This window comes from Neoarius graeffei, chromosome 6 (genome assembly GCF_027579695.1).
Source record: "Neoarius graeffei isolate fNeoGra1 chromosome 6, fNeoGra1.pri, whole genome shotgun sequence".
In the NCBI taxonomy this organism is placed as follows: domain Eukaryota; kingdom Metazoa; phylum Chordata; class Actinopteri; order Siluriformes; family Ariidae; genus Neoarius; species Neoarius graeffei.
Genome location: NC_083574.1, coordinates 67,054,048 through 67,075,506, shown reverse-complemented (window position 1 = coordinate 67,075,506; position 21,459 = coordinate 67,054,048). Strand labels below are relative to the sequence as shown.

Here is a 21,459-nt window from a genome sequence, read left to right as displayed (position 1 = left end):
GTCTCACCGCCCTTACTCCAAACTAGAGGTCTGCGCGGGTCGGATTTTTCAGTCCCACTCCCGCCCACGCCCGCATTGTGCAGTCCCACTCCCTCCCGCGCCCGCAAAGAATTATGATTTTCAGTCCCGCTCCCGCCCGTGCCCACAAAAAAATTATGATTTTCAGTCCCGCTCCCGCCTGCCATATTTTGTCCCGCTCCCGCCCGCAAATCCCGCATGATGCAGACGTTCGCGTTATTTCTCAGGAAAGTTCTTGTCTTGACACAGCGTGATGGTGCCCCGCCCCCTACTTTGAGTGGATTTGAGCATAAATATCTACAGCTCACGTTTGTTATTGTTTACCTTGTTTCTGAATTCAGCATGTAGTATCTATAATAATAATAATAATAATAATAATTAGTGCTGTCAAATGATTAAAATATTTAATCGCAAATCACACATTTTTATCACATGAGAAACCATTGTAATTCTCTGATCAGCATAAAAAAGTGAATGGGCTTGCTTTGTACCAATGTTTTGTTTTGTTTTTTTATTGCAAAGCAGAGCTAGTAAAAGAAATGAATTGATTTACTGCTTGCGTTAGTCTACAACTTTAATCAGAGAGACATGTTACACAGTGACAGTAGGCTTGACTCAATGCTATCCCAGAAATCCTTCCTGTAATATGCAAATTTGGCCGCCTCTGATTGGACAGCCAAATTTGCATATTACAGGAAGGATTTCTGGGATAGCATTGAGTCAAGCCTACCGTCACTGTGTAACCTGTCTCTCTGATTAAAGTTGTAGACTAACGCAACAAGTAAATCAATTCACTCATGGTTCTCTTGCTAGCTGGGTGTGAACTGTGAGTCATTAGAGTGATCAAAGAATTTCCCCTTAGGGTGATCAATGGCAAGTTTAAGATGCCATTTCTCACTCAATCTGGCAATCTGACTTTCTCTGCAAATTTAGGCATCTTAAAATGTTTTTATTAATGCCAAATAAAATATCCAGCACAAATTATATATGATAGACATAAATTAATAATTTATACATTTTATTTCAAGCACGTTTTTAGTTAGCGGGACTGCAGCTTATCACCACTCCCACCCGCGCCGCATATGTGCACTCCCGCTCCCGCCTGTGCACACATATGTGCACTTCCGGTCCCGCCCACACCCGCAATGAGCTTTCAAAATTTGTCCCGCGCCGCACTGCTTTGCGGCGGGTCCCGCGAGTCCCGCGGGAGTGCAGGGCTCTACTCCAAACCTCACTGGCCCATCACAGCACTTTTCCCATAAAGAAGGAGAGAAATTTGGCAATCTTGTGCTTGTCAGATATGCTAGGTAGAGCCATGAAATACATGGAGCATTGGAGAAGGAACATGTCTGTGAAGATTCTCAGTCATCCAGGTCATGGTAAACTGTAGGTGGTAAAAGAGAGCAACTGGACTTGCTTGAAGATTCTTGAAGACATTTCACCACTCATCCGAAAGGCTTCTTCAGTTCTGTCTGACTGGTAGGGAGCATCAGGTATTTATCCTCTCATGGATGAAAAGCTCATCTAAGGTGTCATTGAGTCATCCTGTTGGTGTGGGTTACTGGGGGCTGGTTGTGAATGGCCTCGAGAGTCGTTAGGATGATCAATGGATTGCCCGTTAAGGTGATCAATGGAATGCTGATTCTCTCTGTCCTCCTGTGAGTCACTGAAAACAGCTGGGTTTTGGTGTGCATTCAGTTGTCTGGGAAGTGTGCCAAGGACTGCATTGTAGGTGGCTGATAAATGATGTCTTAGACCCCCACCTCTGTTCAGTGATGGCCGTTCCAGGTTGACAAAAATGGCTTCTTTAACTCCTCGCTCATACCAACGATCCTCTCTGGCTAAAATGCGTACGTTGCAATCCTGAAATGAGTGTCCTTTGTTGTTAAGATGAAGGTAGACAGCAGAGTCCTGGCCTGAGGAACTGGCTCTCCTGTGTTGAGCCATGCGCCTGTGAAGCGGTTGTTTAGTTTCTCCAATATATAAGTCCATGCATTCCTCACTGCACTGAATGGCATACACTACATTGTCCTGTTTGTGTCTGGGTATTCTGTCCTTAGGGTGGACCAGTTTCTGCTTCAGAGTGTTACTGGGTCTGAAATGTACCGGAATGTTGTGTTTGTAGAAGATCCTCCTGAGTTTCTCAGATAAACCAGAAATGTAGGGAATGACAATGTTCTTGCGTTTGTTCCTGTTATCCTCCTTGTCCGTTCTGTTCCTTTTTCTGCTCTTGAGGAAAGACCATTTGGGATACCCGCAGTTCTGAAGTGCTTTCTTGATGTGATTCTGCTCCTTCTCTTTTCCCTCTATCGTTGTAGGGATATTCTGGGCCCTGTGTTGCAAGGTCCTAACGACCCTCAATTTGTGTTCCAGTGGGTGGTGAGAGTCAAAGAGTAGGTACTGGTCTGTGTGTGTGGGTTTCCGGTAGACCTCGATGCTCAGGTTTCTGTCTTGTCTAATGTGTACATCACAATCCAAGAAGGCTAGATTATTCCCACTGACATCCTCCCGAGTGAAGTTGATGTTAATATCCACTGCATTGATGTGCTTAGAGAAGGCATCCACCTCTTGGGTTTTGATTTTAACCCAGGTGTCATCCACATATCTGAACCAGTGGCTGGGAGCAACTCCTGAAAAAGTGGTCAAAGCTTTATGTTCCACTTCCTCCATGTAAAGATTGGCCACAATAGGGGATACCAGGGAGCCCATGGCACATCCTTGCTTCTGTCTGTAGAAACTTTCATTAAACTGGAAATAAGTGGTAGTCAGGCAGAGGTCAAGGAGGGTACAAATCTGGTCCGTGGTGAGGTTCGTTCTATCCAATAAGGTGCTGTCTCGAAAGAGTTGTTTTCTAACAGATTCAACTGCTTCTGTGGTGGGAATGCAGGTGAACAGAGAAGTGACTTCGTAGGAAACCATGGTTTCATCTGAGTCTAGTTTGAGGTCTGCAACTTTAGTAGCAAAATCTTGGGAGTTTTTGATGTGATGTGGCATATTCCCAACAAGAGGAGCCAGGATGGTGGCTAGGTGTTTGGCAATGTTGTAAGTAACAGAGTTTATACTGCTGATGATAGGTCTGAGTGGAGCTCCTTCCTTGTGAATCTTGGGGAGTCCGTATATGAGAGGAACGGCTTCCCCAGGGTACAATCTGTAGTACAGAGATCGGTAGATGGCTTGGTCCTTTTCTAGTTGTTGCAGGCAGCTAACAACTTTCTTTTTGTAACAACTTGTGGGGTCCCGCCTCAAGGTTTCATAGGTGGTAATGTTGCTGAGGAGACTGGTCATCCTGGAGTGGTAGTCCGCTGTGTTTAGCAACACTGTGCATCTCCCTTTGTCAGCAGGAAGGATGGTGATGTTCCGGTCTCTTTGAAGCAATGTAAGAGCCCTCCTTTCTTGGATGGTGAGGTTGGAGGGGGGTGCTTTCGCACTGGACAGAGCAGCTGATATCTTCAGTATAAGTTGTTCTGCCTCTGTGTTGGTCAGATTGTTGTTTCTGATGGCTGACTCTGTGGCTGTGATGAGGCCTACCACTGGTATCCGCTCTGGTGAAACTGCAAAGTTAAGTCCCTTGGATAGAACATCTTTCTCTGGTTGGGTGAGTACCCTGTCGGATAAGTTCTTCACCCATATCTCTTCTATGTCCGGTTGTGTAGCCTGGTCAGATTTCTTCCTCCAAGTCAGCACTTCTGTCTTGCTGGAGGAGGTGGTTTTAGACAGCAAAGTTTGAAATTTGCGCATCTGTCGTTCCTTGCTTTTGGTATGTTGTGAAATCTGTGCCTTCTCAGCGAACTCAGAGACTCATTCCAAAACTTCACTGGGAAGAAGTACTGTCAACTCTTCAAACATCAGTTCAGTCTTGTTCTGGAGAGCATCGATGGTGAAATGTATTTGTCTCACTCTCTCGTTGAGAAGCTGCTTCTGGGCTTTCTGGAGGATTATTTCAGCTCTGTGTCCTTTGACCGTTGAAAACAGGCGTAGGCTAGTGGGGATAATGTTGGATTGTCGCATGGATTAAAGTTTTCCATCGTGTGACGGATTTCCATCAACTGAACTCTCCCAAGGCCAAATGTGAGGTTGGTGCTGATCCGAGGAGAATTAAAATGACGGGTGGTTGGGTAGAGATTGGGTTATAACACTGATGTGTTGCAACACCATCAACTATCAGCAGGGTTTATTTAACTTTTTTGTTTTTGAGCCATGCTTTGTGTCGTTCATTTCCTATGTTTGATCATGTTTAAACGTTCGCTGTCTACGGTGCAGCATTAAAAAAAACATGCGCTATCAAAATTGGCAAAATACATTCCCATGTGCTTGGATGCTTGTGTCTGACCATTTCTGTTTTGTATTAAATTAAATCTTGCCAAAATGACTTAGTTCAAACCTGGACATATAGAAACAGAGCATGTAAAAAAAAAAAGAAAAAATAGCCGGCTCCTCTGCTTCAGCCAGACTTGAAGACCCGACGGTGCAATGCTTGCAGACTGTCAGAAGTAATTAGACCTAAATTTATAACTAACAAATCAGCAGACGCCCCAACAATTATTATTTTCGTTAGGCCAATGTGTAAGGTATGTTAGAACCGTGCCTTATAGCCTACGTTATATCACAATTTAAAGGATGTTTGAGGAGTTGGAGGCTGCGAGCGCAATGATGTTCCGACATGCGCTAAACTTTATTTCCTGAAAATTATACACCAGCGTTCAATGCCCCAAACAGCCAAAATGTCTAGAAGACTACGGTTAAATAATAATCATAGCCTACTAAGTTAAATTACGTCAAAACATCTGTTTCTTGCCGATGAAATGATGGAGGAAAATGAGAACGAACGCAAAGTCGATAGCAGCCAACTTCACGCGATCTTTTAGGTAACTTAACACTCATGTTGGCCACAATATTTCTCTTAATAAAATCTTGAATTATTTTTGAAGTCGTATTAAACACAAAGTAAGGTCAAATTATAATTTTAATTTAAGCGAAGATCCAAACTTTTTTCTATATTGACGTCGAGCATAGAGGAGCATGTCATTCTGCTTTCGGTTTCGGCAGCATGGATGCGCTTTACAGGAAAGAAGGCACTGATGTGTCTGCCATCGATAAAGGTGTAAAACAAGTGGAGGTGGGCTTGGCTGTACGAAATAGGTGAAAATGGAAAGCCATTTAATTCATGGTGCAAAAACTAAACATTGCAGGCGCTTGCATTTGTGTGGTTTGCCACAAAAAAATAATATACGGAAGCAATAGAAAGTGCAATAAATTGAATATATTAATCCATTAATTAATAATGATAATAAAGTTATCAGTTCTAAGTTAACCATTCTCAGAATTTCATCAAAATCCACCCATAACCCCCCCCCATAGAATTTCATCGAAATCCACCCATAACCCCCCCTCGTAAATTTTCAGTCAAATAATTTTTTTGCTTTAATCCATGTTGTCGGCATCTCAGGTTGAAACGCAGGTGGTTTCTGTAGTCTGCCAATTTTCTGGAAGTCCTGGAATGCAGTGGATATTAACATCAACTTCACTCGGGAGGACGTCAGTGGGAATAATCTAGCCTTCTTGGATTGTGATGTACACATTAGACAAGACAGAAACCTGAGCATCGAGGTCTACCGGAAACCCACACACATAGACCAGTACCTACTCTTTGACTCTCACCACCCACTGGTGAGAGTGAACACAAATTGGGGGTCATTAGGACCTTGCAACACAGGGCCCAGAATATCCCTACAACGATAGAGGGAAAAGAGAAGGAGCAGAATCACATCAAGAAAGCACTTCAGAACTGCAGGTATCCCAAATGGTCTTTCCTCAAGAGCAGAAAAAGGAACAGAACGGACAAGGAGGATAACAGGAACAAACGCAAGAACATTGTTATTCACTACATTTCTGGTTTATCTGAGAAACTCAGGAGGATCTTCTACAAACAAAACATTCCGGTACATTTCAGACCCAGTAACACTCTGAAGCAGAAACTGGTCCACCCTAAGGACAGAATACCCAGACACAAACAGGACAACGTAGTGTATGCCATTCAGTGCAGTGAGGAATGCACTGACTCGTATATTGGAGAAACTAAACAATTGCTTCACAGGCGCATGGCTCAACACAGGAGAGCCAGTTCCTCAGGCCAGGACTCTGCTGTCTACCTTCATCTTAACAACAAGGGACACTCATTTCAGGATTGCAACGTACGCATTTTAGCCAGAGAGGATCGTTGGTATGAGCGAGGAGTTAAAGAAGCCATTTTTGTCAACCTGGAACGGCCATCACTGAACAAAGCTGGGGGGTCTAAGGCCCTGTCCACACGGCAACAGATTCAGGTGACTCCAATACAATTGCTTATCGTTTAGGCCTGGCGTCCACACGGCACCGGTGTTTTGGGTGCCCAAAACGCAATCTTTTTGAGAACGGGTTCCAGAGTAGAAAGATCTGGCAACATTGCCGTTGTGAAGTCGTCTGGATGAGTAGAACGGATTTGTTTACGATGACATCACAACCACATGACTGAGTGCTTCACGCCAGGTAGAAGTGTAACGAACTCAATGCGAGTTGTCAACAAATCCTATAACTTGGTTCATGAAACGCGCTTACAAAATATTTTCACTGTGAATATTTATTGTGTAATGGTGCAAAGTGAGAGAGAGAGAGAGAGAGAGAGAGAGAGAGACTCTGCCCTTAGGGCAGAGTCAATCCCGCCAGCAAAAATAGGGAAAAAAAGAGGAGCGATCTCACCTGTTCAGATGTGGGTTTAAGTCCTACAATACATTCCTCAAAAAGGGCGTAGAAGAAATTAATCCATCAACGTGTATCATTCAATTTATTCCGGACCATTAAAGATGCCGCCTTCCGCGTAGAATCATACGTCATCCTCGTCGCCATATTGGATAGGTCAAAGCGGAGAATAAAGATTCATGTGCTGCGTTTAACTGTACCAACAGGTTTACCGTCCAAACGAGATCATATGGAATTACCTTTCACAGGTGAGAAATAACAAATTAATCCATCAACGTGTATCATTCAATTTATTCCGGACCATTAAAGACGCCGCCTTCCGCGTAGAATCATACGTCATCCTCGCCGCCATTTTGGAGAGGTCAAAGCGGAGAATAAAGATTAGCTGCGTTTAACTGTACCAACAGGTTTGCCGTCCAAACGAGATCACATGGGATTACCTTTCACAGGTGAGATTGGAAAAATACTTTTCATTGTATTTGGTCATTATAATGTAATTTTACAAACAGATTTTCCTGACTTTGTGGCTAATATGAAGTCTCGCGCATAATAGTTATGTGCATGCATCCTTACTTCTTCTATTGTTCTGGTGTCGCCGAAGGGACCGTCTTACAGCGCCCCTAGAGGTGTGGCATGTGTATTGCATCGTTTTCAGCAAGCGTTGCGTTGCCATATGGACCTGATATTTTACTGATTGTTGCCCATTTGGACGCGATATATTTTTAAATAACATCTCGTTGCCGTTGTCATGTGGATGTAGCCTGAGGCCCTGTCCACACGGGAACGGATTCAGGTGACTCCGATACAATTGCTTATCGTTTAGGCCTGGCGTCCACACGGCACCGGCGTTTTGGGTGCCCAAAATGCAATCTTTTTGAGAACGGGTTCCAGAGTGGAAAGATCTGGCAACGTTGCCGTTGTGAAGTCCTCTGGATGAGTAGAACGGATTTGTTTACGATGACGTCACAACCACATGACTGTGAGTGCTTCACGCCGGGTAGAAGTGTAACGAATATCACCAGGATATCACCAGGAAAAAGCCTTACAGAGCACTAGTGAGAGTGAAACACGAGCTTGGATATTATTATTATTATTATTATTATTATGTTCAGTGTTAGTTCACAGTAGTAATGCAAGAAGCAGAATAGTGACAGTAATAGTGAAGCAAAAACATGCAATTGTACAAACACTGCAGCTCTACAGCAAAAATATTCATTTATGAAATGGTCTGATTAACACCAGTAGTGCCAATGATCTTCTCATTGCGATGCGAGTTGTCAACAAATCCTATAACTTGGTTCATGAAACGCGCTTACAAAATATTTTCACTGTGAATATTTATTGTGTAATGGTGCAAAGTGAGAGAGAGAGAGAGACTCTGCCCTTAGGGCAGAGTCAATCCCGCCAGCAAAAATAGGGGAAAAAATGAGCGATCTCACCTCTTCAGATGTTGGTTTTAGTCCTACAGTACATTCCTCAAAAAAGGCGTAGAGGAGCAAATTAATCCATCAATGTGTAGTATTCAATCTATTCCGGACCATTAAAGACGCCGCCTTCCGCGTAGAATCATACGTCATCCTCACCGCCATATTGGATAGGTCAAAGCGGAGAATAAAGATTCATGCGCTGCCTTTAGCTGTACCAACAGGTTTACCGTCCAAACGAGATCACATGGGATTACCTTTCACAGGTGAGAAACAACAAATTAATCCATCAACGTGTAGTATTCAATTTATTCCGAACCATTAAAGACGCCGCCTTCCGCGTAGAATCATACGTCATCCTCGCCGCCATATTGGAAAGGTCAAAGCGGAGAATAAAGATTAGCTGCGTTTAACTGTACCAACAGGTTTGCCGTCCAAACGAGATCACATGGGATTACCTTTCACAGGTGAGATTGGAAAAATACTTTTCATTGTATTTGGTCATTATAATGTAATTTTACGAACAGATTTTCCTGACTTTGTGGCTAATATGAAGTCTCACGCCTAATAGTTTATGAGCATGCGTCCTTACTTCTTCTATTGTTCTGGTGTCTCCGAAGGGACCGTCTTACAGCGCCCCTAGAGGTGTGGCATGTGTATTACATCGTTTTCAGCAAGCGTTGCGTTGCCATATGGACCTGATATTTTACTGATCATTGCCCATTTGGACGTGATATATTTTTAAATAACATCTCGTTGCCGTTGTCGTGTGGATGTAGCCTTAGACATCATTTATGAGCCACCTACAATGCAGTCCTTGGCACACTTCCCAGACAACTGAATGCACACCAAAACCCAGCTGTTTTCAGTGGCTCACAGGAGGACAGAGAGAATCAGCATTCCATTGATCACCCTAATGGGCAATCCATTGATCATCCTAACGACTCTCGAGGCCGTTCACAACCAGCCCCCAGTAACCCACACCAACAGGATGACTCAATGACACCTTAGATGAGCTTTTCATCCATGAGAGGATAAATACCTGATGCTCCCTACCAGTCAGACAGAACTGAAGAAGCCTTTCGGATGAGAGGTGAAACGTCTTCAAGAATCTTCAAGCAAGTCCAGTTGCTCTCTTTTACCACCCACAGATTGGAGAAGGAAGCCTTGACAGGCGAGCGGATCTCCGGCAAACTTCTCCGGAGCTGGAAGTTGTAGTGCTGGGCTTGGAGATGACTCAGGATGTGTTATGACAGCCTGTGACATCACAGTTGCTAGCTGGGACATTCTGGTGTTGAGGTCGGCTAGCATCTGCTGATGCTGTCCTAATAAGTGTCCTTGGGTGTTGAGAGCAGTTTGCTTCATTTCTTCCACTACATCCATGGCAGAGAAGTATCCTGTCACAGTGCAGGCACTTACAGATGTAATTGCAGAAGACTGATGAGGGGGTAGACAGTGTCAGAGCCAAAACATGAGACAAGAATCAGAGTCATAGAACTAGCAAGGGTCGGGTGATTGGCAAACAGCATTAAAGGGAATAGACAAAGAACATAAATGGAAAACAGGGAAGCAAGAGTCAGTTAGAAAATAACAAGGCTTGTTATGAACTGTAGAAGGCAGAATAATACTTTGCATTGAAGTGTAGTGAGTGAGAGGTTTATATAGGCAGGGGGACTAATTGGAATAATGAGTGACAGCTGATCTCAATAGTGGGGAGACAGAGGGTGCTGTGAGTTGTGGGAAGTGTAGTCTATGGTGTCCATGTTTGTAGTTTGGACAGGTTCAGCAGATTTACTGACATAATTTTGATGATTATGACTTATAGTTCATGAAAATCAGAAATCCAGTATCTCAAATTATTAGAATATTTCATTTTGACATTCAATAAAACAGTTTAAATACCATTTATCTCTTGGTCTAGTTCAGTACATGCAACCACAAACATAGGGAAGACTGCTGACTTGACAGTTGTTCAGAAGATCAGAATCAGAAACACTTTTATTGCCAGGTATGTGGACACACATGAGGAATTTGACTCCGGTTTCACTTAGCTCTCATAGTACAAAATAAATAAAAAGCATATACACAAAACAAACAAACAAACAAAACAAAAAAATGGTGCAATAGGTGCATAGTGCAAAGTAATCCAGGTAAGTCAAGTATGAAAGAGTTAAATAAATATGAAGTATACAGTGTGCACAGAATGACAGTATGAGTGTGCAGATATTTTACAAGTGATATTACTGATGTATGAATCTGGATTTTAGCTGTTCATCACAGAAAGAATTTTCCCTTTTGGTGCAATACGGTGCATAGTGCAAAGATGAAATAGTAAATATAAATAAGTATAAATATAATATAAGTAACAGTGAGCACAGAATGACAGTATGAGTGTGCAGATATTTTGCAAGTGATATTACTGATATATGAGTCTGGATTTTAGCTGTTCATCACAGAGACAGCCTGAGGGAAGAAACTATTCTTGTGTCTGGTTGTTTTTGCATACAGTGATCTATATCACCTCCCTGAGGGGAGAAGATTGAACAGATTGTGACCAGGGTGCAATGGGTTCGCAGAGATGTTACCTGCCCTTTTCCTGACTCTGGACAAGTATAGGTTTTGGATGGAGGGCAGGTTGACACCAATAATTTTCTCTGCAGACCTTATTGTCCGTTGCAGTTTGTTCTTCTCCTGTTTGGTGACCGATCCAAACCAAAACAATGTCAGAAGCATTTTACCTGGGCTAAGGAGAGAAAGAACTGGACTGTTGCTCAGTGGTCCAAAATCCTCTTTTCAGATGATCAACACCCTCCACAAGGAGGGTAAGCCACAAAGGCCATTGCTGAAAAGGCTGGCTGGAAAAGGTGCACAGGCAACAAGGATGGCCATAGCCTTGAGAGGATTGCCAAGAGAAATCAATTCAAGGACTTGGGAGAGCTTCACAAGGAGTGGACTGAGGCTGGTGTCAGCGCACAAAGAGCCACCACACACAGATGGCTTCAGGAAAGGGGCTACAACTGTCCCATTCCTAATATCAAGCCACTCCTGAACCAGAGACAATGTCAGAAGCATTTTACCTGGGCTAAGGAGAGAAAGAACTGGACTGTTGCTCAGTGGTCCAAAATCCTCTTTTCAGATGAAAGTAAATTCTGCATTTCATTTGGAAAGCAAGGTCCTAGAGTCTGGAGGAAGAGTGGAGAGCCACAGAATCCAAGGTGTTTGAAGTCCAGTGTGAAGTTTCTGCAGTCTGTGATGATTTGGGGTGCCATGTTATCTGCTGATGTTGGTCCACTGTGTTTTATCAAACCCAAAGTCAACACAGCCATATCCTAGGATAATTTAGAGCACTTCATGCTTCCACTTACTGACAAGCTTTATGGAGATACCAATCTCTTTTTCCAGCAGGACTTAGCACCTGCCCACAATGCCAAAACTACTACCAAGTTGCTTGTTGACCATGATATTACTGTGCTTGATTGGCCAGCCAATTTGCCTGACCTGGACCCCAAAGAGACTCTATGGGGTGTGAGCTGAAGGCCACTATCAAAGCAACTTGGGCTTCAAACCGATTGCCTCCAACACTGCACTGATGCACTAATTCATGGTAAAGGAGCCCCAACTAAGTATTGAGTGTATTAATGAACATATTTCAGAAGTTGGACATTAATGTATTATAAATCCTATTTTGATTGGTCTTTTGGAATATTCTAATAATTTGAGATACTGGATTTCTGATTTTCATGAGGTATAAGCCATAATAATGAAAATTAAAACAAAAAGGCTTGAAATATTTCACTTTATATGTAATTAATATAGAATGTATGAAAGTTTACCTTTTGTAATCTCTCTCTCTCTCTCTCTCTCATTATCTCTAGCCGCTTTATCCTGTTCTACAGGGTCGCAGGCAAGCTGGAGCCTATCCCAGCTGACTACGGGCGAAAGGCGGGGTACACCCTGGACAAGTCGCCAGGTCATCACAGGGCTGACACATAGACACAGACAACCATTCACACTCACATTCACACCTACGGTCAATTTAGAGTCACCAGTTAACCTAACCTGCATGTCTTTGGACTGTGGGGGAAACCGGAGCACCCGGAGGAAACCCACGCGGACACGGGGAGAACATGCAAACTCCGCACAGAAAGGCCCTCGCCGGCCCCGGGGCTCGAACCCGGACCTTCTTGCTGTGAGGCGACAGCGCTAACCACTACACCACCGTGCCGCCCCCTTTTGTAATCAAATTACGAAAAAAAATTAGCTTTCACGACATTCTTTTTTTAAGATGTCCTAGTGTAATATCTCTCTCTTTGGCATATCGCTGCAGTGACATAGCTGCTCTGACAGGTCCAGCCATCAAAGTTTCTAGGGAAGAATTGCAGTAGTGGTTTCTGTTTGCCTTCTACTGGATTATTTTAGAGGTTTTCTCCTCTCAACCATTTACACCTATGGGCAATGCCGGGGTGGCCCTATATTTAGCCGGGACCATCCCCGGCCCAAACCATCAATGGTGGCCTGCTTGGAGCATGGGGAAAATAATTTTCACTAATTTTGGTCACTGATCTTATTCTTGCATTAATCATCAATTCAACTGCACTCTGCATTTTCACATGGCAGCCCAGACGCCGACAGCATTACAGCAGATTAAATAGGCGCTACCAAATAAGGAAATTCTCCCCTCCCCTCTATTGCAGTTGGTTTGGTCCAAGACTCCTCCTCTGTATTGCGGGGAACTTAAACAACATTGGCGCGAAACAGCGTGCGTCAGTGATGGAGGGCAGAAAGAGGCCAGGTGGAACCGAAAGGGCGAAGCTTAAAAAAAGGAAGGAGGTGGCAGCAAAATGTGCCAAATTGACAGATATGTTCTCAAGACCAGCTGGTAGGTTATGAAAGATATGGAGTATGATAACCCTGTTTGTCGATTTTATCAGTCTATGCTAGGCCTATAATGTGTCGATAGTTTGCGATGTCAATTCAGCTTTTTGATGTCATGTGAAATCTCGCAATTTACACGGTATAGATGTGGTGTATGTCTTAATTCTAAGAAGAACCGGACATTGCTTTACATCCCAGTTATTAACAATTTTAGATGAACAGGTCCCAAATGTGCTGTTGCGCGTTATTTCCTCATCCAGCCTATTTCATCTCGCTGTCACACCGTGCATTTCCACAGGCGTGCGCACATTGTGGTTATGAACACATAGGCCTAGAAGTCATATTTGATGTTAAATAATTGTTGTTAAATATATAACTTAGAAGAGGTGTATGCGTATGCCAATATTCTAAGCAGAATCAAACACTTGCTTTAGCCTACATTTCATTTAACCATTTTTGAGTTGCCTAATGCGCCCTCACGCTTTATCTGCCGGTTGCTGAGTACCCAGCATTGTTGATTTGCCATTATTTTCGAGGCGTATGCGGCATGTAATGCACAAGCATTGGTTCAAATGCACGCGAGATGGGTGCTTTCGTTATTTTAAGACTATGTGACTAAAAATGTGTTGTGTAATTCATCTTAAATAACGCGAAACAATCAGCCATACTCGCTGCTTTGCTATTTGGAGTGGCAGTCAGCTGGATTTCGCCCCCGACGTAAAAGTTCATTCCCACACCCGGGCCGAAGATGCCGATTTCTGAAGATGCATGTCCTTTGGATGTGTTTTCAAATATTTTCACTAAGGAACTTTGAGACATGGTGGTGACACAGATAAATGTATATGCGGATTAGACACGCGGCCACACACCATCCAATTTTAAGTGGAGCCCCGTGAATGTGAATTAAACTCCCGGACTGAAAACAGGGCCCACTCCGGCCCTGCCTATGGGCACTTTAAAGTAGCCAATTAGCCTAACTGCATGTCTTTGGGGGAAACCAGAGGACCCAGAGGAAACCCATGCAGACATGGGAAGAACATGCAAACTCCACACAGAAAGGCCCCCCATTGGCCACTAGGCTCGAACTCAGAACCTTCTTGCTGTAAAGCAACAGCACTAACCACTACACCACCATGCTGCCCTGCTTGTGTAATATATTACACACACACACACACACGTGTGTGCTAAGCTCGTACATCTAACGTATTTGGACACCTGACCAATCACCCATATGTGCCTTTTGAACATCCCATTTTAAATTTAGTCCAACCTTTGTTGTTATAACCTCCACTCTTCTGCAGAGGCTTTCCACTAGATTTTAGATTGTCATTGTTAAACTAAGAGTAAAGGAAATAGGAAGACCAGTGATGGAAAAGCTCGAGAATTTGGTAAAAATCTTGAGTTGCCCCCAACCCACAAGAAAACTGATGCATTGAGTAAAGCACCAAAGAATGACCTCAACAAACAAAGCTGTATGTGTGCTCTGTCTTTGTACAGTTCTGTAGCCTGTTTTCCATTTTTAGTATTTGTAGTGTTACCATAAAATTTTAATATTGGCTCTCACTCTTTAAAGCTAGATGGCTTTCGATTTCATAAAATCAGTGAAATTTAGTTCTCTCTGAAATGTGGTCATTGTGATATATGTTTATTTCTGTAATATCTCAAAAAAAAAAAAAAACAGGCCATTCTGTGGCTTGGAAGTTATTTAATTTGAGGGGATTCCCTAGCAAATAATGTGCATGAAATCACTTGCTTTGCACAGTCAAGCAGACAGAGGAAGTCAGCAGTTAGCCTTCTTCTTCTTCTTTTGGGTTTTACAGCAGCTGGCATTCACAGTGTTGCATTACAGGTTTACCTTGACCATGCACTGACAGTTACATCAGTCTGTCACTAAACAAACAGCTGATCACACGAGGTGCTCACTGACTGCCAATATTTATTAGTTTGGTCCTGCATTTAATTTCCTTCGCAACATAATGTCTTTTCTTCTCACTTTTCGTTACTGTAGTCGGTCTTTCACGTTTCATTCGCACACTCGTCCTCCATTTTTCTCTCCTGTTTCAAATTTGTATCCCATAATGCCTTGCACGAACAGGGAAAGCACAACATATGATGCAGGACGTAGTATCTTGAATTGGTTCATGGTGAAGCAGGAAAAAAAAATGTGGAGAATTTAGGGCCACGTGGCGTTAAATTAATTAATTGTTCTATTTAAAAAACCTAATAAAATTCTAAGTCTGTGATTCGAATTCAGTAGCTTTCTGTCCACGAAACAAAAATAATTGGGTGTGAGGGAAAATTCTTTTTATGACCTACACCTGAAAAATCTTAAAGGCAGTCTACCTTTAATTTAGATTTCAGCAGTGCAGTGAATGTGTTCAACGCCCCTGATGCTGTGATCTTTATATCATGCTGTCATGTGACAAAATGCATAACATTACTCTAGTTTTGGCTTGCCTATATAGTAAAAGTGAACACTCCACTGAGCCAAGAATTTTGTTGCATATTTGGGAGGTATACAAGTTATATTGTCCATACAAGTATGTGCTTTAGATCAATCACCATACTTGCTCATTAAATATAAAAATGCTGTTTGAAGAGGAAAATGCACATCACTTATCACAGTTAGCTGGCTAGCTTGTGCTAACAAAAGACAGACATGGAGGCTTCCGTGTTTTTTTTTAGTTTTTTTTTTTTTGGGGGGGGGGGGGGGTCCACTTTGCAAGTCAAAATGTGCTGAGGTGGAAAACCGTGTTCTAACCTGCTAATTACCACTTACAAGGCAAGTTGAATGCAGCATTTGTGTATGCATGAAATGAACTTTAAATCAATGGACAGAATTGGCCAGTTATACTGGGTGGAACTAAGCTTACCGAGTTGTGATGGCACTCTGCAACACCAGTATTACTTTGAATGTAAAAAAAAAAATGTGAGATGGAAAAAAAAGGCAAGTAACCATGAGTCTCATGGGTAAATCATGAGACTTGACACATATACTGTATGTATGTCTGTGGGGATTTGTGCCCATTCAGCTACAATTGCATTAGTGGGGTTGGGCACTGATATTGAGCAAGAATTCCTGGTGTGTACTTGGTGTTTCAATTCATCCCAAAAGTCATCATTGTGGTTGAGGTCATGGATCTGAACTGGCCACCTAAGTTATCCTACACCATATTTAGCAAACAATGTTTTTATAGACCTAACTTTGTGCACAGTCTCACTGTCATGCTGAAACATGTTTGGGCTAGACCCTATAGTTTCAATGAAGGGAAATCTTGAAGCTGCAGTATACCATGATATTCTAGACAATTGTGTGCTTCAAACTTCATAGCAGCAGATTGGGGAAGGCTCACTTGTCAATTCATACATATATTATATGGATACAAGTGTTTTACTGGGAAATATGCCACTTGAATTTTTCATATGAGCTGCATACAGGACATGGTGAACCAAAACCTGACATATTTCTCTACATGTCACTCATGAGGAAATTGATGAATTGTTTTGATAAATTTGGGTACATTTTGTTTGTGAATGTGTCTATATAATAAAAAGAAAATCACACATTGGCTTGAAGATATGAAGTTTACCTTTTCGTGTTGAAAAACTCGTATTTTTCATATGAAATACATCACAGATCGATCTGAGTGACATTTTCTGATATTGCATTCCGATGATGTCACTCCCAATGTTTTCCTGCTGACTTGATGCGTGACTTGACAAACCAATTCAAAATTAAAATTATTTTGATTAATTTGTGTATTTTGTCCATATAATATAAAGAATATTATATGGTGGCATGAATATATGAAGTTTATCTTCTTGTGTTGAAAAATATATCACTCTTTTGCTTTGCTCACTTGTGATATATACCGTCACCACTCTACGATAAACTTCATATCTTCACGCAACTGTATAATTTCCTCTAAGTATATACGTTGGTGTATACCACTTCATTAGAAACACCTGTGCGTCTGCACATTCAGGCAGTTAGCTAATCAGCTGAGCAGTGCAAAAATTCATGCTGATATAGGTCAAGAGCTTCAGTTAATGTTCAGATCAAACATCAGAATGAAGAAAAAGTGTGATGTCTGTGACTTTGATGGTGAAATGGATGCTGGTACCAGAAGGGCTGGTTTGAGCATTTTATAAACTGCTGATCCCCTGGGAATTTCACACACAACAGTCCCTAGAGTTTATATAGAATGGTGCAAAAAACAAATAAACAAAAAAAATCCTTTCTGCAGAGGGTCTGCAGCCTGAAAAACCTTTTTGATAAGAGAGACCAGAGGAGAATGACCAGACTGGTTTAAGCTGACAGGAAGTATATAGTCACTCAAACACACACACGTGCACACACGCACACACAGGTTAATTCTGATAAAGAACGAGACTCCAACATGCTAAATAGTTACACGGCCCCTCGCAGCCGGCGTCCCAAATTTCTTAGAGGGGCAAGTGGCATTCAGCCATGCGAGATGGAGCAATAACAGGTCTGTGATGCCCTTAGATGTCTGGGGCTGCGCGCGCGCGCGCGTGTGTGTGTGTGTGTGTTGTGGTCAGAAGTTTACATACAGGGACATGACTGCCATGGTAATATTGGGTTTTCAATTATTTGAACCCAAATGAGGATGGGTTCCCTTCTGAATCTGGTTCCTCTCAAGGTTTCTTCCTCATGTTATCTCAGGGAGTTTTTCCTTGCCACTGTTGCCTCAGGCTTGCTCATTAGGGATAAATTCATATGTTTAAAATGTATATTTTTCTGTAAAGCTGCTTTGTGACAATGTCTATTATTAAACGAGCTATCCAAATAAAATTGACTTGACCTTGAACTGTTCTTTTTCTGTGGCTGAATGATTGTACAACATACATCTTAAAGAATTTGGTGCACAAGTTCTAATTTATTTTGGTTTTACTGAAATCAAAAAGAATTGTTCAAAGAAATCAGTGAAAGCCCAATATTACCATGACAAATGAGTAATGTTTGGTAATCTAAAATATTTTTGCACTGCTTCAATAATGCACACACAGAGAGAGAGAGCAAGAGAGAGAGAGACTTACTCTAATGTGAAACCAAACTCATTGATCACTCTTGCCTCAGCAGCAAAGATTTTGCCATATTCCCGAACTGCGTTATGGATTTTACATTCCTAAGGAAACAGAAATGGACACAAGCTCTCATACCTTTACTGGTCCAAATTTTAGAACATTTAACAGTTTAAAAAACACCCTGAGGTGGTTAACTCATTAATAATGAATATTGAATAATGAATAATTACATTTTATTAAATAAGGAGAGTAATTTCCATAATGTAACTGCCCTTTACTTTTAGTTATGCATTCAATAAAATAATAAAATCAGACACCTGTTTGGTGATCTCTAAATTTATCTCAGCCAAGCAGTTTTCTTCTTTGGTCCCATACGCAATTTGGTTTCTCACTTTGACAATGCAGGTGCTTCCTGACTCAAAGATAGGCTCCAGACCATAAATGACCTTGGCTCTGCTGTTTTTGTGTGTGCATCCTTCCCCAATTTGTAGCTCCTCTATCATAATGCGGCCAAAGAACTTATTACCCCAGTAGCCGGGGTCCACCAGGCCTTTGCTGAACAGCAAGGGTGTCATCTCAATCTCCTCTCCCACTGAGGAAAATGCAGAACAAGAGCTATAGAAGAGCTATACTGCTAAAACATTAACTTGTCACTGCATATCTTCTTAAAGATGTACCTACCTTCTGTGTCATCTCGTAAGAAGAACTCAGCCAATACTGCCAAAGAATAAGGACAGAATTTAGAGTCTTGGTTTTACAATTTTGTTTTCATTTTACTGATAAATTAGATATGAAATGCAAAATTACTGTCTGAGCTGAGTAAGTAGTCAGTTATGTCAGTGCCATATTCATTCTTGATTGTGCAGCCATATACTCCACAGTCTCTGCTGGATGCCTGAACAATAGCCAATGCCACTTGACTCTCATCTCCTGCACTGAGAAGATATATTATCATACATACATACATACATACATACATACATACAGTGGCGCTTGAAAAGGTTTGTGAACCCTTTAGAATTTTCTATATTTCTGCATAAATATGACCTAAAATATCATCAGATTTTCACACAAGTCCTAAAAGTAGATAAAGAGAACCCAGTTAAACAAATGAGACAAAAATATTATACTTGGTCATTTATTACATATCTGTGAGTGGCAAAAGTATGTGAACCTTTGCTTTCAGTATCTGGTGTGACCCCCTTGTGCAGCAATAACTGCAACTAAACATTTCCAGTAACTGTTGATCAGTCCTGCACACCGGCTTGGAGGAACTTTAGCCCATTCCTCCATACAGAACAGCTTCAACTCTGGGGTGTTGGTGGGTTTCCTCACATGAACTGCTCACTTCAGGTCCTTCCACAACATTTCAATTGGATTAAGGTCAGGACTTTGACTTGGCCATTCCAAAACATTAACTTTATTCTTCTTTAACCATTCTTTGGTAGAGCGACTTGTGTGCTTAGGGTCGTTGTCTTGCTGCATGACCCACCTTCCCTTAAGATTCAGTTCATGGACAGATGCCCTGACATTTTCCTTTAGTGTTCGCTGGTTTAATTCAGAATTCATTGTTCCATCAATGATGGCAAGCTGTCCTGGCCCAGATGCAGCAAAACAGGCCCAAACCATGATACTACCACCACCAGGTTTCACAGATGGGATAAGGTTCTTATGCTGGAATGCAGTGTTTTCCTTTCTCTAAACATAACGCTTCTCATTTAAACCAAAAAGTTCTATTTTGGTCTCATCTGTCCACAAAACATTTTTCCCAATAGCCTTCTGGCTTGTCCACGTGATCTTTAGCAAACTGCAGATGAGCAGCAATGTTCTTTTTGGAGAGCAGTGGCTTTCTCCTTGCAACCCTGCCATGCACACCATTGTTGTTCAGTGTTCTCCTGATGGTGGACTCATGAACATTAACATTCGCCAATGTGAGAGAGGCCTTCAGTTGCTTAGAAGTTACCCTGGGGTCCTTTGTGACCTCGCCGACTATTACACGCCTTGCTCTTGGAGTGATCTTTGTTGGTAGACCACTCCTGGGGAGGGTAACAATGGTCTTGAATTTCCTCCATTTGTACACAATCTGCCTGACTGTGGATTGGTGGAGTTCAAACGCTTTAGAGATGGTTTTGTAACCTTTTCCAGCCTGATGAGCATCAACAACGCTTTTTCTGAGGTCCTCAGAAAGCTCCGTTGTTCGTGCCATGATACACTTCCACAAACATGTGTTGTGAAGATCAGACTTTGATAGATCCCTGTTCTTTAAATAAAACAGGGTGCCCACTCACACCTGATTGTCATCCCATTGATTGAAAACACCTGATTCTAATTTCACCTTCAAATTAACTGCTAACCGTAGAGGTTCACATACTTTTGTCACTCACAGATATGTAACATTGGATCATTTTCCTCAATAAATAAATGACTAAGTATAATATTTTTGTCTCATTTGTGTAACTGGGTTCTCTTAATCTACTTTTAGGACTTGTGTGAAAACCTGATGATGTTTTAGGTCATATTTATGCAGAAATATAAAAAATTCTAAAGGGTTCACAAACTTTCAAGCATCACTGTACATACATACATACATACATACATACATACATACATACATACATAAAAATAAGGGTAGTTTTTACGGCCCACTGTGTGCTAATAGCTTTCTCTCTTTTGGGATTCATAAGCATGCAAGCCATCAATCTGTACTGCATTTCCATAATTTTTAATCTATTTAATATAAAATTAATATTCTTCTTTAAATAATCTCCTCTTACCTGTAATCTGTAAAGTCTAAGTGAGATACAGGGAACATGTGTGTGATCAGACAGGGTAGGGAAACAAAGTTACCTTCTTTTTAGTTCTGCAATCTCTATATCATCTTTGAACCACTTGATTGTGGAGTCACTGAGCACATTAAAAAATTGACACCACAGCTTCAAGTGGCCCAAGGCATCTGAGAAGGGTTCTCCCCTGATCTTTCGGATTACCTGAGGAGCTGAAGTGATAGGAAAAACTGGGTGAAGATACACTGTTTAGAGATTCCACTTCCTTCTATCAATCTTCACATTCTAACCTCAGTCCACTCTAAGCATGACAACTTACACTTTAGTATAAAGTAGTATAATATTTTGAATATTATTTAACCTCCATAAAATCACAGAATTTGTTTACATCATTGTGGGTAAATTCATATTAATTTACTAGCCAGCATTCTTTGTTCCTTGGTATCACAGGCCATTATCTATATAGCAGATATTCTACTGTTGCATGACAGTACTTTACAGAAAAATAAATGTTACATGTCTGAAATTTGCTTTAAAATACTGAACTGTTATTTTGACCAAGGGAAAATGCCAAA

General features: G+C 41.7%; 1 protein-coding gene across 5 annotated transcripts in view; it reads right to left on the bottom strand.

The window, feature by feature from the left end:
* The window catches only part of alpk3a (alpha-kinase 3a), a 247,404-nt gene that overhangs the window by 126,441 nt on the left and 99,504 nt on the right, over positions 1-21,459 (bottom strand). For all 5 annotated transcript variants that reach the window (XM_060924006.1, XM_060924004.1, XM_060924005.1 and 2 more), the window contains 5 exons: positions 20,949-21,096; positions 18,909-19,036; positions 18,783-18,818; positions 18,419-18,693; positions 18,114-18,202 (listed from right to left, as the gene is read on the bottom strand). In XM_060924006.1, coding sequence (XP_060779989.1) covers positions 18,114-18,202; positions 18,419-18,693; positions 18,783-18,818; positions 18,909-19,036; positions 20,949-21,096 — 676 coding nt within the window. The remainder of the gene's footprint in view (positions 1-18,113; positions 18,203-18,418; positions 18,694-18,782; positions 18,819-18,908; positions 19,037-20,948; positions 21,097-21,459) is intronic.